The sequence below is a fragment of the Eretmochelys imbricata genome, chromosome 28 (assembly GCF_965152235.1).
Source record: "Eretmochelys imbricata isolate rEreImb1 chromosome 28, rEreImb1.hap1, whole genome shotgun sequence".
Classification (NCBI taxonomy): Eukaryota; Metazoa; Chordata; order Testudines; family Cheloniidae; genus Eretmochelys; species Eretmochelys imbricata.
Window position 1 is genome coordinate 7,481,228 of NC_135599.1, and position 15,840 is coordinate 7,497,067.

General features: G+C 49.3%; 1 protein-coding gene across 1 annotated transcript in view; it reads right to left on the reverse strand.

Moving 5' to 3' along the window:
* Nucleotides 1–6,569: 6,569 nt before the first annotated feature.
* The window catches only part of LOC144258244 (uncharacterized), a 222,074-nt gene continuing 212,803 nt past the window's right edge, over nt 6,570–15,840 (reverse strand). Inside the window, 2 exon segments of the mRNA XM_077806658.1 lie at nt 6,570–13,365; nt 13,450–14,205. Of these exon segments, the coding sequence (XP_077662784.1) occupies nt 12,345–13,365; nt 13,450–14,205 (1,777 nt within the window). The 3' untranslated portion in view covers nt 6,570–12,344.

A 15,840-nucleotide genomic window follows, 5' to 3' on the forward strand; every position in this document is an offset into this window, starting at 1 on the left:
CCCCCCACCCCTGATTTTGGGGCCTTTCTCTTCAATAGGGTCCTATTACCCCCCACCCCTGATTTTAGGGCCTTTCTCTTCAATAGGGTCCTATTACCGCCCCACTCCCCACCCCTGATTTTGGGGTCTTTCTCTTCTATAGGGTCCTATTACCCCCCCACCCCCCACCCCTGATTTTGGGGCCTTTCTCTTCAATAGGGTCCTATTACCGCCCCACTCCCCACCCCTGATTTTGGGGCCTTTCTCTTCAATAGGGTCCTATTACCCCCCCACTCCCCACCCCTGATTTTGGGGCCTTTCTCTTCAATAGGGTCCTATTACCCCCCCACTCCCCATCCCTGATTTTGGGGCCTTTCTCTTCTATAGGGTCCTATTACCTCCCCCACTCCCCACCCCTGATTATGGGGTCTTTCTCTTCTATAGGGTCCTATTACCCCCCCACTCCCCACCCCTGATTTTGGGGTCTTTCTCTTCAATAGGGTCCTATTACCCCCCCACTCTCCACCCGTGATTTTGGGGTCTTTCTCTTCTATAGGGTCCTATTACCCCCCCACTCCCCACCCCTGATTTTGGGGTCTTTCTCTTCTATAGGGTCCTATTACCCCCCCACTCCCCACCCCTGATTTTGGGGCCTTTCTCTTCTATAGGGTCCTATTACCCCCCCACTCCCCACCCCTGATTTTGGGGCCTTTCTCTTCTATAGGGTCCTATTACCCCCCCACTCCCCACCCCTGATTTTGGGGCCTTTCTCTTCTATAGGGTCCTATTACCCCCCCCACTCCCCACCCCTGATTTTGGGGCCTTTCTCTTCTATCGGGTCCTATTACCCCCCCACTCCCCACCCCTGATTTTGGGCTCTTTCTCTTCTATAGGGTCCTATTACCCCCCCACTCCCCACCCCTGATTTTGGGGTCTTTCTCTTCTATAGGGTCCTATTACCTCCCCCACTCCCCACCCCTGATTATGGGGTCTTTCTCTTCTATAGGGTCCTATTACCCCCCCACTCCCCACCCCTGATTTTGGGGTCTTTCTCTTCAATAGGGTCCTATTACCTCCCCCACTCCCCACCCCTGATTTTGGGGTCTTTCTCTTCTATAGGGTCCTATTACCCATCCCCTACACCCAGTCCCGATTTTGGGGTCTTTCTCTTCTATAGGGTCCTATTACCCACCCCCTACCCCCACCCCCCCGTCCCGATTTTTCACAGTTTGATGCCTGGTCACCCTGCCCTGCCCCGTCTCTCTGCGGGGATGGGGGGCGTGTGGGACTGTTCACCCTGCCCTGCCCACTGGGTTGGGGGGGGTGGGACTGTGCCGACCCCCCTACCTGCCTCCCCCGTGACCGGTCCCCCTCCCCCGGGAACGATGGGGCTGTCAGCAGGCCGTGACCGTCGAGGCGGTGGCTGTGAATGTCGCTGCGTCAGAGGGGGCCGAGCTGGAGCCCGCGCAGCCCTCTGCAGCGACGTCCTGCAGGAGAGCTACGAGACCATGACCTCGCTGGGTAAGGGATTCCCGGCCCCTCCGTTCTTATCAGGGGACATGCAGCGTCAAGGTTCACCTCGCCCCCACAATGCAACCTTAACTCTGCCCTGTTTCAGCATCACCCCGACATGCCAACGACCAACATTACCCTGCCCGCCACAGAACACTTTGTGCTACACACTTGTGCTCGGTTCCCAACGTCTAACAGCTTCTCTTTGCTAAGGCAAATCTTGGGGTTCGGTCCAGTGCCGTGTTAAAGGGGGAGAGGACTGAAAGGCAAAGGAGGCGTGTGTGTGTGTGGTAAGACGAGACCCTTGGGCTTTCTGTGTCCCTAGGTTCGGCCTCCCTGTCCAGCGTCTGTCATCAGGTAGGATCCCTTCTCCTGCAAAGAGGACCCCTCCCACCCTAAGTAATCAGGAATCAATCAGTAAAGGTAAACTCAAATCAAGTTTATTTATAGTTTATAACAAAGAGTCCCTGGATGTTCCTTCGGGACCACGGGAAGCAGAACAGAGGGTGTGCTCAGGAGACCAGCAATGGATGGTGACAAAGGTAAGGGTTGTTTCTTCTCCTTCTCTCTTCTCTTTACAGGTGAGGAAGCTGTTGGAGGAAAATCCCTTGCACTTCTATCATTAGGATGCATAGACATCTGCAAGTAAGACCCGTGACCGTCCCTGGCTGCCACTCAGATGGACAGCCCTGAGGCCATGTTCAGGGCAGCTTTTTATACACTTGCTCAGGAAACCCCTTAGAAAAGGCGGGAAGCCCTTTCTGGGTTCTGACTGGAAGTGGTTTACAACTCCAGGAGAAATGAAAGAGCAGGAAAATGGACCTACATTTCACATGGGCATAAAATTCCGTTTTGAAACCAACATGGATTCCTGTAGTCACAAAACATATAGGAAAATGAACCCAACCTAACAAGAGGGGGGAGGGATAGCTCAGTGGTTTGAGCTTTGGCCTGCTAAACCCAGGGCTGCGAGCTCAATCCTTGAGGGGGCCATTTAGGGATATGGGGCAAAAATTGGGGATTGGTCCTGCTTTGAGCAGGGGGTTGGACTAGATGACCTCCTGAGGTCCCTTCCAACCCTGATATTCTATGATTCGAAGAGGGAACAGAAGTTTCCTACCCCTGGCCTGCACTCAAACACTGAGCCTACTGCTCACAATCTAGCTCAGACTTTTACGATGGTACCACCCATGAGCCTTGCACTGAGGATTCCTTCTACGTCGTTGCCTTCACTTACCCCTCACTGAGCCCTGGAGACCAGTAGCATGCATGGCACCAGCCTGCTGACAGTTCTCGTGGCAAGAACACACCCGTGTGCGCCTTTATTGACACCACCTACAACACTCGGCACAGCAATGAGGAATCCCTGTTCCTTCAAGTTGGACGTGCACCTCTCTTTGTGTCACAGTCCCAGCTCTGCCCGGCTGCTCCAACAATTCCCTCCTCCTCCGTTCCCTGAAAGCTACAGCTGACAGGGTGCCCACAGCGGGAGGGCGTGCAGATAAATGGTGGTATTCAAATCTGTACAACACAAACAATGGCATGTTCTTTTCCTCATTCCTCCTGTTGATTATTCCCCAATACATTTTAAGGCCAAGATATACTATTAGGTCATCTAGTCTGATCTCTTCTATGATACGGGTCATACAGTTTCATCTATTTACCATTCTAATGAGCTGAATACTTCCTGTTTTGATGAAAACATCTTCCAGAAAGGCATCTAGTCCTGCTTCAAAGACTTCAGGAGATGGAAAATTTGCTAATTCCCTGGGTAGATGCTCCAAGAAACGCAGTGTCCGCCGTTTCTAAAGAAGTGCTTGGAGAGGGTTTCTCATGTGACTGAGTGGCCTACCGGCTAAGGCACCTGACTTCGGATCAGGTGATTGAGGGTTCGAGTCCCTTCGAGGTTCTGCTTGTGCAGTTCTCCCTTTGGGCTGGAAGTGCTGCTCTCTTCAGGGCCAGAACCTCTTCTTGGCCACTCAGGCCCATGCTCTGGTTCCGCTAGAGCCCCAGGAAGGAGTTGCGGGTAGGTCTTCCAGTCTAGCCTTTGCTATTCCTGACTTGCCAAAGACAATGGGTGGATGCCCAGGCTAGTGTGTAGAGCAGTTTCCCTCTTCCCAGTGTGTGCCCGTCCCTGTGCTTGAGGGGGCTAAATAGCACCTTTGGAACCTGGGTTTTTTGCTGCTTCTCACCAGCTGGGGAAAAGCCTCTTGGGGAAAAATCTCCTGCCCCACTGCAAAAGTGAGCACCTGGAGTGGGAACAGTCAGAGGCCCCACCAAGGAGGTGGCCCTGCTTTCCTACTGTCTTCTGATGTTGGCCAGAGAGCATCAGCAGCCACCCCACATGCTGGTCTGCGGGTGGTGTTCAGTGGGTGTTTGGCATTGCCAAGGAGCAGGCTGGCTGGGTTTCTTTGCGGCTGTCAGCTGGCCATGCATAAGCATGGTTCTCCTTGCCCTTGGTCACTCTGTAGCTTTTAAGCCTTCCCTTGGAGCTGTCAGCACCAGCCACCTGTGCTCTAGGTGCCCACAGGAGGAGAGGTGTGCTGGGCTCCAGCCTGGGACTCTTCCTCCCTCCTGCCTAGCCCTGACTAGGAAGCCTAGCCCTGGCACTCCTTTCTTTAAGCACCAGGTGGGCAAGAGGAAAAGTGTGGCAGCAAGCAAAAGGGCCAAACTTCTGGGCATCAGGTGAAGCAGCGAGAATCCCAACCATCAGGTCAAACCGCAGGATTGCAGGCATCGGTAGCCAGGGTGGCAAGTTCTAGAGGCCCAACCCACTGCGACCATCCCGTCACGCCATCCCGACCGAAGACCTGGCTCTGGTGGGCGAGAGTCACCCAGCAGGAGGGAAAAGACTCACTCTTTCACAGCTGGAGACAGGGAAGGTGAGCACTTCAAGTGCCAGGGCTTTGCCGCAAGCAAAGAGGAGGTCCCACTGAGATTTGAATTCGGATTGCAGGATTCAGAGTCCTGAGCGTTACACCATGGAACCAGCTTGTGCTGTTTTCTCTGGACATCTGTGACCCTCATGGGGCTGGCTTGCATAAGGGGATAGTTGGCCCCTTACTAAAGCTCAGTGGGGTTTTTTGATTGGCTAGTTCCTGGTACAAAAGGAAAGGAGAATGATCAATGGGAAATCAGGACCCTGAGACTGACTGTCCCCAGGAGCAGTGGGGAGAGGCCAAAGCTCCAAGTTAGCCTGACTTTGTGCGGAGTCTCTGTCCTGCCCGCCCAGTGCTGGCCCTGGGGTCTCTCTGGCCCCTGGTGCTTGCAGCTCCTGGCCAGGGACTGGGTCCAGCTGGAAAAAGTCCCCACTTTGGATAGTCACAGAGAGTGCTTCTGTGAAAGTCTGTCCCTGGACCAGACCAGAATTAGTTTTCTCCTTGGATTTCACTATTCTGTAGCTAATACTTCAACTCGCCCTCTCGCCCAAAAACACATACAGACCTTAGAGAGACATTAGTAAAAGAAGTTCAAACAGCTCTCGCTGAAAAATACATATCTGACAACTCAATTCCTTGCAATGCTTCTGTAGGTGAGGAGCATGCATTCAGTCATTTCATCAGGCAGAGTATGAAGGCTGTTAAGATTTGGGGAACTGTTCTTCCTAGCATCTTCCCTTTGTAGATTTCAGAGGTGTTCACACACTCACACTCTGTTACACCCCAATCTAAAAGAAGGGCTGGGAGGTCTCCACGTTCATAAAAAGAAACAGACACAAAATAGAAAAAGAAAAAAAACATTACTAAGATTATAAGGGGTTGGATCTCTGCACCTCTCGGTCTTTGGATTCACCTGGAGTAGGAACTGTAGCTGCAGTTTAGGAACCAGGTAATGCAATAGATGGTCCAGCACGTGGGGCTAGCAGGCTGTTCAGGTACAGGGAGACTAGTGAAGGCTGCATAGCCTGTCGACGTTGTGATTCATTCCCCAGAGGGGATCAGTGCTGGGATCCTGGCAGTCAGTCTCTCTGAGGCTACGTCGACACGGGCAGAGTTACAGAGCTGGGAGTTACAGTGCCGCTCAGAGAGCACTGAAGGGAAACTGCTATTGTGTGTTCACACTGTCAGCTGCCTGCGCAATAGCGTGTTCACACTTGCGGCACTTACAGCGGTACTTGGAGCGGTGCACTCTGGGCGGCTATCCCACTGAGCACCTCTTTCTCTTCTGCCGCTAAGAGTTGTGGGAAGGTGGGAGGGAGGTGTTTCCTGAGCCCAAAAGCGGCATTCCACTGTGGTCAGCACCTCCGTGAATGCCCCGTGATGCATTGCTTCCCATCTCAGCAATCCCTGTGCTTCCGTCCACATTTGGTGCCACCTTTCAATTATTTGTGTACTGCGCGCTCTGCAGGAATGGATCCTGAACTTACTAACACGTCACGATTGGCAGTGGAGTTATTCCTTAAACTACAAAGGTAGAGGAGTTAGACATTGATATTGCCATCCGTAGTAACTACGATAAAAGATTCCTTGTGGCATTCATGGAGATGCTGACCACAGTGGAGTGCCGCTTTTGAGCTCGGGAAACAAGCACAGAGTGGTGGGATCACATCGTGATGCACATCTGGGATGACAAGCAGTGGCTGCAGAGCTTTCGGATGAGGAAAGCCACATTCACGGGACTGTGTGATGAGCCTGCCCCAGCCCTGCAGTGCAAGGACACGAGAATGAGAGCTGCCCTATCATCGGAGAAGCACGTGGCAATTGCACCGTGGAAGCTGGCTACTCCAGACTCCCACCAATTAGTTGCTGTCAGGGTTCCTTCCCCACTCTGAACTCTAGGGTACAGATGTGGGGACCTGCATAAAAGATCCCCTAAACTTATTTTTACCAGCTTAGGTTAAAAACTTCCCAAGGTACAAACTTTGCCTTGTCCTTCAACAGTATGCCACCACCACCAAGCGTTTTAAACAAAGAACAGGGAAAGAGACCACTGGGAGACGTCTTCCCCCTAAATATCCCCACAAGCCCTACACTCTCCCTTTCCTGGGGAGGCTTGAGAATAATATCCTAACCAATTGGTTACAAAATCATCAAAGACCCAAACCCGTGGATCTTGGAACAATGGAAAAATCAGGCAGGTTCTTAAAAGAAGGATTTTATTTAAAAAAAAAATAGATAAAAATCATCTCTGTAAAATCAGGATGTAAAATACTTTTACAAAGTATTCAGATTCAAAACATAGATGATCCCCCTCTGGGCAAAACCTGAAAGTTACAGAAAACAGGAATAAACCTCCCTCTTAACACAGGGAAAATTCACATAAAACAAAAGAAAAACTAATCGCCTTGCTTGGCTTACCTATACTGATTGCAGTATTGGAGACTTGGACTAGGATGGGTTGCAGAAGATGGATTTCTGTCTGGCCTCTCTCAGTCCCAAGAGAGAACAACCACTTAAACAAAGAGCACAAACAAAAGCCTCCCCCTTCCCAAAATCTGAAAGTATCTTCTCCCCTTTTTGCTCCTTTAGGTCAGGTGCCAGCCAGGTTAGCTGAGCTTCTTAACCCTTTACAGGTAACAGGATGTTGCCTCTGGCCAGGAGGAATTTTATAGCACTGTATATAGAAAGGTGGTTACCTTTCCCTTTATGACAGTTGGTAACCAGTTTGGAGTCAGAAAGTTGACCATTGGATGCCTGTTGACAAGTGTGCAGGGCCATTAATTGCATCCTGCTCTGAAAGACTGAGACTATGGGCAACGTGCATGACATTGTGGATGGCTTTGCACAAATGGGCTTCCCTAACTGTGGAGGTGGATAGATGGCACTCATATTCCAATTCTGGCACCTGACTACCTAGCCACTGAATACATTAATCACAAGGGATATTTTTCTGTAGTTCTCCAGGCACTTGTGGATGACCGTGGGCGTTTCACGGACATTAACGCAGACTGATCTGGAAAGGGGCAAGACACACCCATCTTTCAGGACACTGGCCTATTCAGGAAGCTGAAAGCAGGGACTTTCTTCCTGGACCAGAAGATCACTGTAGGGGAAGTCGAAATACCCACTGTGATCCTGGGAGACCCTGCTTACCCCTTAATGCTGTGGCTTATGAAGCCATATATGGGGCATCTTGACAGCAGCAAGGAGCGGTTCAAACCAGAACTATTCTTTTATTAAAAATCAACCACCGGAGGAGAGAGGAAAAAAACCACAACAACACATCTGCTCTGCGGGGATGGGGGAAGGGAAAGTCCCATGAGGAGGTGGGGTCCCAGGACCGTTAAAGATTTGTGTATGTCTGCAGAAAAGGACCTAGGGATTACAGTGGACGAGAAGCTGGATATGAGTCAGCAGGGTGCCCTTGTTGCCAAGGCCAATGGCATTTTGGGATGTATAAGTAGGGGCATTGCCAGCAGATCGAGGGACGTGATCGTTTCCCTCTATTCGACACTGGTGAGGCCTCATCTGGAGTACTGTGTCCAGTTTTGGGCCCCACACTACAAGAAGGTTGTGGAAAAATTGGAAAGAGTCCAGCGGAGGGCAACAAAAATGATGAGGGGACTGGAACACATGACTTATGAGGAGAGGCTGAGGGAACTGGGGATGTTTAGTTTATGGAAGAGAAGAATGAGGGGGGATTTGATAGCTGCTTTCAACTACTTGAAAGGGGGTTCCAAAGAGGATGGATCTAGACTGTTCTCAGTGGTAGCAGATGACAGAACAAGGAGTAATGGTCTCAAGTTGCAGTGGGGGAGGTTTAGGTTGGATATTAGGAAAAACTTTTTCACTCGGACGGGTGGTGAAACACTGGAATGCGTTACCTAGGGAGATGGTGGAATCTCCTTTCTTAGAAGTTTTTAAGGTCAGGCTTGACAAAGCTCCGGCTGGGATGATTTAATTGGGGATCGGACCTGCTTTGAGCAGGGGGCTGGACTAGATGACCTCCTGAGATCCCTTCCAACACTGATATTCAATGATATTCTATGTCCAGGTATCATATGCAACCTTCTTCTTTGGAGTACAGTGCAGCGGGTACGGTACTTCAGCAGGGCTAAACTGCAGAGGGACAGGTGTTGAGTGCAGTGGGTACTGGGCGTCCGCAGGGCTGGACTGTGATGGGGCAGAAGTGGAATGCAGCGGGTACAGACTGGAGCCAGGAGGTTGCTAAGAGTGTGTTGGCGGTGTCAGGGGGGTGCATGGGAAAGAGTTTTCCGACAGAGGCTGCAGGTGAGAGCAGGCGCGGAGCTGCTCAGTTTGCAGTGCTAGTAGCACCTGGAGTGTGTCTGCTTGGCGCTCCATAATGTTTAAAAGCTGCTCCATGGTTTCGTTCTGGTGTACCGTGTTCTCCTTTCAGCCCCTCTTCTCACTGTCCAGCCACTCTTTCAATTCTTGTTTTTCGGCCGCAGAGTGCATCATGACCTCATGCAGAAACTTCTCTTTAGTTCTTGATGGCCACTTTCTAATTCTGCGTAGGCATTCGGCCGGCGATAAGAAAGAGGGAGGCTGGGCTCCCAAGGGCATATCTGTGAAGCCAAAATGCAGCATTTTACAGAAGCAGTATTGTTTGCAACACAGAGACCACTGATGCAGTGATTTGAAACACAGCCACTATTCACATACGTGTCACTAACTGGCTGAACCCAGACAAGCACACATGAGCCACAAGACCCCCAAAATGGTGACGGGCGACAGGGACAGGGGAAATCACTGTCCCAGGACAATACTGTACACTGGGCATGTTGCTCTTGGAGAGAGACAGCACTGTAGGAAGGGCCTTATAATCATTCCTGTGCCCACGTTTTCCACAGGCTGTGTTTATTATGGAAGATATCTCGCTGCTAAGGGTGAGCAGGGAATCAAGGGAGGGTCTTCTCCAAGACTGTGGCGTCCACCCTGGCCCTTAAGTGGCTCACCTGTGTGAAGCAATTGTCTCCCCCACTCCTCCCCAGTGAAGGCAGAGTGGCACGGGAAAGTTACCCTTAATGGGGCAAGAGACTAAGCAGTTCTGCCAAAAAAGCTGTGGCAATGGGTTGCCCAGTATCTTCAGGAGAGATTCATGGAGATCTCGGGTAGATTCCAGGGAAGCGAGGGAGTCAATCATCACCCTGTTCCGCCGCTCAGACTGGGCATGTGGTGGCACACACATCATACAGACACAAGCCTGCTTTCTGCAACCCTCCTGACCCCAAGAACTCACTTCAGCGATTCCCAAAATCAAACCCATTTACCAGGCGCCTCCTCTTCTGTTTGCGCTTCACCAAGCTCCGACAGCTGTGACTGGCTAGCTTCCTCCGGGGTAGAGAAGAACTCCTGGCTACATGCATCTCTGACCTTTGACTCATCATCTGCCTCTGGCTCTCCCTCCCTCCAGTCACACAAATGAGGGTCATTCTTGTCAGTTGCCAGCCTCATCCAAGATTTCCTCCTCCTGGCTCAGTCCACTCTCGAATGGCACGTGAGCCACCGAAGTATCCACAATGGACTTCACGGTGGAGGTGGGGTCACCACTGAGTATCACATCCAGCTCTTTGTAGAATCGGGAGCTTGTGGGTGCAGCACCAGAGTGATGGTTTGCCTCCTGTGCCATGGAGCAGGCGTTCCACAGCTCCTTCACTTTCACCCTGGATTGCAGTGTGTCCCGGTCATGGCCCCTTTCTCTCATGCATCGTGAAATCTGTCCATACGTATCCTACGGCTGGAGAACAGCTGGGACTGGACAGCCTCCTCTCCCAAAATGCTGACGAGGTCCAGCAGCTCAGCATTGTTCCAAGTGGGGGATCGCCAGATGCGTGGAGCAGGTGGGTCACCTGGAAAGATGTGCTGAGACCACTGCATGTGTCACCGAGCAAACAGGAAGGGGATTTTCAAAATTCCCAAGAAATTTAAGGGGTGGGCTTCACAGTAGGTCACCTGCAGGCGGTGCAGTACACCTCAGGAGTTACACTGCAGAAAGCTGCTTTACTGAGCAGAAACTTGCCAGTGTACACCAGGTGTAGATGGCTTACATAAGAACGCAAGGCTGGCCATACTGGGTCAGACCAATGGTCCTTCTAGCCCAGCGTGCTGCCTAGTGCCAGACCAGTGCCAGATGCATCAGAGGGAATGAACAGAACAGGCTTGTTGACCTGCAAGGTGAAGGTCTGTCACCCTTACCTTTAACATTATTGTTGTTGATTCCTACTTATCCTATCTTACCACACCTCCCTTGAGGTCTCTGGACAAATCAGGTGTGAACCACTCCTTTGATACAGACCTGTCCCAATCCAGCTGAATTGGGGCAGACTTTGGGCCAATGTCATTTTGGAAAAGGCCTGCTTCACCCAGCAGATTTCTCAAAGTATCTGTTGCTGTGAACCGCACTTAGTGTGGATGTGTGAACCCCAAAGATATCAAACATAAAAGAAACACAAATCCAGCTTTGGGGAGGTTTCCAGAGCCAGGTCTCAGGGTTTAACAGCTGTACTCAAAAGGCGAAAGGTCCTCAGCACCTATAAAAATAACTGGTTGAAAATTTTAAATTAAATAAAAAAACCAAACCAAAAAAACCCAAACAAAAAAAACCAACCCAGAAAAGCTCACATCACACGTTCATCACCATTGTAGATTTTGACATCTCCTGCCTAATGTGACATCTTTGCTTTGCGAACAAGAGACCTGGGGAACTTCTCTGGAGTAGAATTCTTCACCAACCACACAACATATCAGTAGCGATAGTGAGGTATAACTCCCCGAAATATGTCCTTTTATTCCTTTAATCTGGTGGCACAGACTTAAATTAGGGACTAAATTCAGGTGCTGCTTAGAATCCCTGTAAGACACCAAATGTCAGGTATCTATTAAAAATAGGTGTCTTTCTGCAGGTATATCCCATTCAACATGGATTTCATTTTCTACACGTTTGCAGCATCTCCCAGGGGTGAGCTGAACAGAAACGTCACTTCCATTTTTCCCATCTCTACCTAGATAGGGATTGCATTTCCCAAATAATAGGCAACATGCATCTGATTAGGAAGGAGATATCTTCAGGAGCGACCTCCTGCAGGACCTGGGCCACAACTGCTTTAGGAGCCAAGTGCATGGGTATTTTGCTTAGTTACAAGTCATTTTACTAGGGAATCCTCTTCCCAGCCCTTTAGAAAAAATATTAACTTAAGCAATTGAACAACAGGGGGGATTGGGATGGTGATGGGGAATAAGGGAATCCCTCTGACTGACCCTATCTTCTTCTGTTGTTACAGAGGGAAAATGACATTTTCCCCTGTCCCTGCCCTGTTCCTGCTCTTTATTATAGTTCAATATGTTTTAAGTAAGGAAAATGGTAGTAAAAATATCTGTTCTCCAACACAACCTGAAGCAACATCAGAGCAACTGGGAATGAAATCATTTGTTCCCGAAGGGGGAACTTGATGACTAACAATTGCTTTGAAATGGGGGAACAGTATAACCATGATGCTCAGGGTTTGTTTAGACTAGGAAAAGTGATGGAGTTTAGGTCAGGTCAAGGGGAAAGCCAGTGACAACCACGGCACCTGAGCTGCATCTGCACTGTATCTAAAATTGCCTTTTCACACCAAGATCCCTAACTTGAGCAGCAACTGCCATGTACAGCCCTAGTGGATGTAAAGCACAGGTAGATTTTGCCTCAGTGAAGCTTGTTGGGATCAAACCTCTCTCCCCATCCGGGAGCTGTTGAACATTCCTGGCTGGAGGGACACACATTCGTACGACTCAAAAGGAAAGCAGTTGATAGAAAAGATCACAGGACTGACCCCAAAGAAGGGTGAGCTGCAAAAGGCAGACGCAGGCAACTGATCTCGGGGAGCTGACAGACCACAGTGAAGATGGTGCACAGATCACTGTGTGAGAATTAGCAAATGTGATTTAAAAAAAAATAAAAATCTTTGCCCAGCACTAATCAAGGCATTTGTTGCAGTTCTCTCTCATGTGGATTTTCTGATGTCTAATAAGGTGTGAGCTGCTTTTGAAGCTTTTCCCGCACTCAGAGCATGTGTAGGGCCTCTCTCCTGTGTGGATTCGCTGATGTGTGATGAGGGTTGAGCTCTGAATGAAGCGTTTCCCACACTCAGAGCATCCATAAGGTTTCTCACCCGTGTGGATTCTCCGATGTATAATCAGGTCAGAGCTCCGATTAAAGCTTTTCCCACAGTCAGAGCATGTGTAGGGCCTCTCTCCTGTGTGGATTCGCTGATGTGTGATGAGGGTTGAGCTCTGAATGAAGCGTTTCCCACACTCAGAGCATCCATAAGGTTTCTCACCCGTGTGGATTCTCCGATGTATAATCAGGTCAGAGCTTCGACTGAAGGTTTTCCCGCACTCAGAACACGTGTAGGGCGTCTCTCCTGTTTGGATTCTGCGATGTCTGATAAGGTGGGATTGCTGACTAAAGCTTTTCCCACACTCAGAACATGTGAAGGGCATCTCTCCTGTGTGGTTTCTACAATGTGAGATAAGTTCTGAGTGCCAACTAAAGCTTTTCCCACACTCAGAGCATGTGTAGGGCTTCTCTCCTGTGTGGATTTTAAAATGTATGATAAGGTGTGAGTGCTGACTGAAGCTTTTCCCACACTCAGAGCATGTGTAGGGCTTCTCTCCTGTGTGGATTCTCTGATGCCTGATAAGGTTTGAGCTCTGATTGAAGCTTTTCCCGCACTCAGAGCATGTGTAAGGTTTCTCTCCAGTGTGGACTCTCTCATGTGTGATAAGGTTTGAGCGATCATTGAAGCTTTTCCCGCACTCAGAGCATGCGTAGGGCTTCTCTCCTGTGTGGATTCTACCATGTGTGATAAGGGTTGAGTGCTGACTAAAGCTTTTCCCACACTCAGAGCATATGTAGGGCTTCTCTCCTGTGTGGATTCTCTGATGTGTGACAAGGTTTGAACTCTCATTGAAGCTTTTCCCACACTCAGAGCACGTGAAGGGCGTCTCTCCTGTGTGGATTCGACAATGTGAGATAAGTTGTGAATGCTGACTAAAGTTTTTCCCACAATCCAAGCATGTATAGGGCTTCTCTCCTGTGTGGATTTTAGAATGTATGATAAGGGTTGAGTGCCGACTAAAGCTTTTCCCACACTCAGAGCATATGTAGGGCTTCTCTCCTGTGTGGATTCTCTTATGTGTGATAAGGGTTGAGTGCTGACTAAAGCTTTTCCCACATTCGGAGCAGGTGTAGGGCTTCTCTCCTGTGTGGATTCTACGATGTGCGATAAGGTTTGAGCTTTCCTTGAAGCTTTTCCCACACTCCGAGCACGTGTAAGGCGTCTCCCCTGTGTGGATTCTCTGATGTGTGATGAGGTTTGAGCTCTCGTTGAAGCGTTTCCCACAGTCAGCGCACGTGTAGGGTTTCTCTCCTGTGTGGATTCTACCATGTGTGATAAGGTGTGAGTGCTGACTAAAGCTTTTCCCACACTCGGAGCATGCGTAGGGCTTCTCTCCTGTGTGGATTCTCTGATGTGAGATGAGGGCTGAACTACGAATGAAGTGTGTCCCACACTCAGAGCATCCAAAAGGTTTCTCACCCGTGTGGATTCTCCTGTGTGCGCTCAGGGTAGAGCTGTGATTAAAGCTTTTCCCACACTCAAAACATGTGTACGGTCTCTCTCCTGTGTGGATTCGCTGATGTGAGATGAGGGTTGAACGATCAATGAAGCTTTTCCCACACTCAGAGCACGTGTAGGGTTTCTCTCCAGTGTGGGTTCTCCAATGTGTGAGAAGGTCTGAGCTCCGATTGAAGCTTTTCCCACACTCATGGCATGTGTAGCGTGTCTCTTCCAAGTTGATTCTCTCACATGTAATATGGTCTGAGTGGCTACTGAAGTTTTCCTCTGGCATCTGCTGAGTCTCACAGGCTTTTGCTTTTTCTGGGAGTGCACAACTCCTGGAAACATTCCCTTTGGATCTTCCTGATAACGTTCCATGTGGTTCTACTTGCTCAGCATCTTCCTGCTGGGGTGTCTCCTCCTCATTCTCACTCACCATCCCATCACTTGATAGGAGACAGAGAGAATCCAGCCATAGGTCACTCCCTGCACCGGAAAGAAAGGAAATGTCAGACAGAGGAACGGAAAAAGAGATGAACAAACCAAAATATGTGTGGGAGAGATCAAACCTATCAGGAGCTGATTTTCCCCTAACCCTTTCCCAGAGGAGAGAAGAAGGGATCAGTTTTGGTCTGCATCTCACCAGAACACTCAGGGGAAAGTGAAATCGGGGAGGGACCTGCTGCCAGTTGTCAGTCAGAATAGGTGGGAAGCCATGAGTGACATCTGCCATAACGATTCCATTCTGCAGGGAACAATCCTAAACTTGGAGAGCTCACAAGGTCTTTGTAGGGCATCCCAAATATTTCCTGCATTCCCAAACAGTTTTTGAGTTGGTTTAACCAATTCCTCACCTGTGCAGGCAGCTCTCCGGAGCACTTCTTTCTCAGAGCCCTGGAGGTCTGGGACCCATGGCTCTTCCCCTCGTTCCAGCTGCGAGATCACATCAGGTTTGGAAACTGGAAACCCTACTCCAGGGAAAGAAAACAAGGGAGGTCAGTGGAATTTGTGGGATACTTGTCACAAAGAATATTCCATGGTTTTAATCCCAACTTATTTTTAAGCAGCAACATTTCAAGGCCATCTTCTTTGGCGCAAAGTGGCAGGATAGTTATTATTATTCTAAATCACAGTCATTACCTTAGTGCCTAAGGACCAACTAATAGTGAGTCCCCATTGTGCTAGACAAAGTACAAAACACAGAATAGTAGGTGGCCCATGCCCTGAAGAATTTACCATCTAAATAGACAAGACAGACACAGAAGGGGGAAGGGGTAGAACCTACTGTTAGAATATAGGTATTTAGGACTGCCTGTAAAGCTTATACTTTAAGAACTTAGGTGTATTTTTATCACTTAGCTACTGAAAAGGGGTATAAAAACAAAGAATCAAAATCACAGTCCGCTGTGTGCGGGCATTCTCTCACTAGGATAGCCTCAGACTTATTCTTAAGCTAAGGCCGTTTGCTAAGCAGCAGGGGCAGCCATAACCTGGGAAGCATCGGGTCACATCCTCACATCCCAAACCAGTCACATGGACATAAGGTGGTACTGGGCTGTTAGGAAGACGATCCTGTCTGGATAGTGCCCATCACCACCAGATAAAGAAACAGATCTTAAGATGGTTAAAGAAAACGTAGTTTGATAGCATCCTGTCTGGCAAGAAATCACTTTTCAATGCTTGTGAAACCCTCATTTCTGTATTGTTTTATCTTTATGGCCACCACTTTTACCTTGTTAATCAGTCTGGTTCTCTAATTGTTTCTGTCTGCTATATAATTAATTTTGCTAGGTGTACGTTAATTAGGGTAGTGGCACATAATTGGTTAGAGAATTATGTTACAATATGTT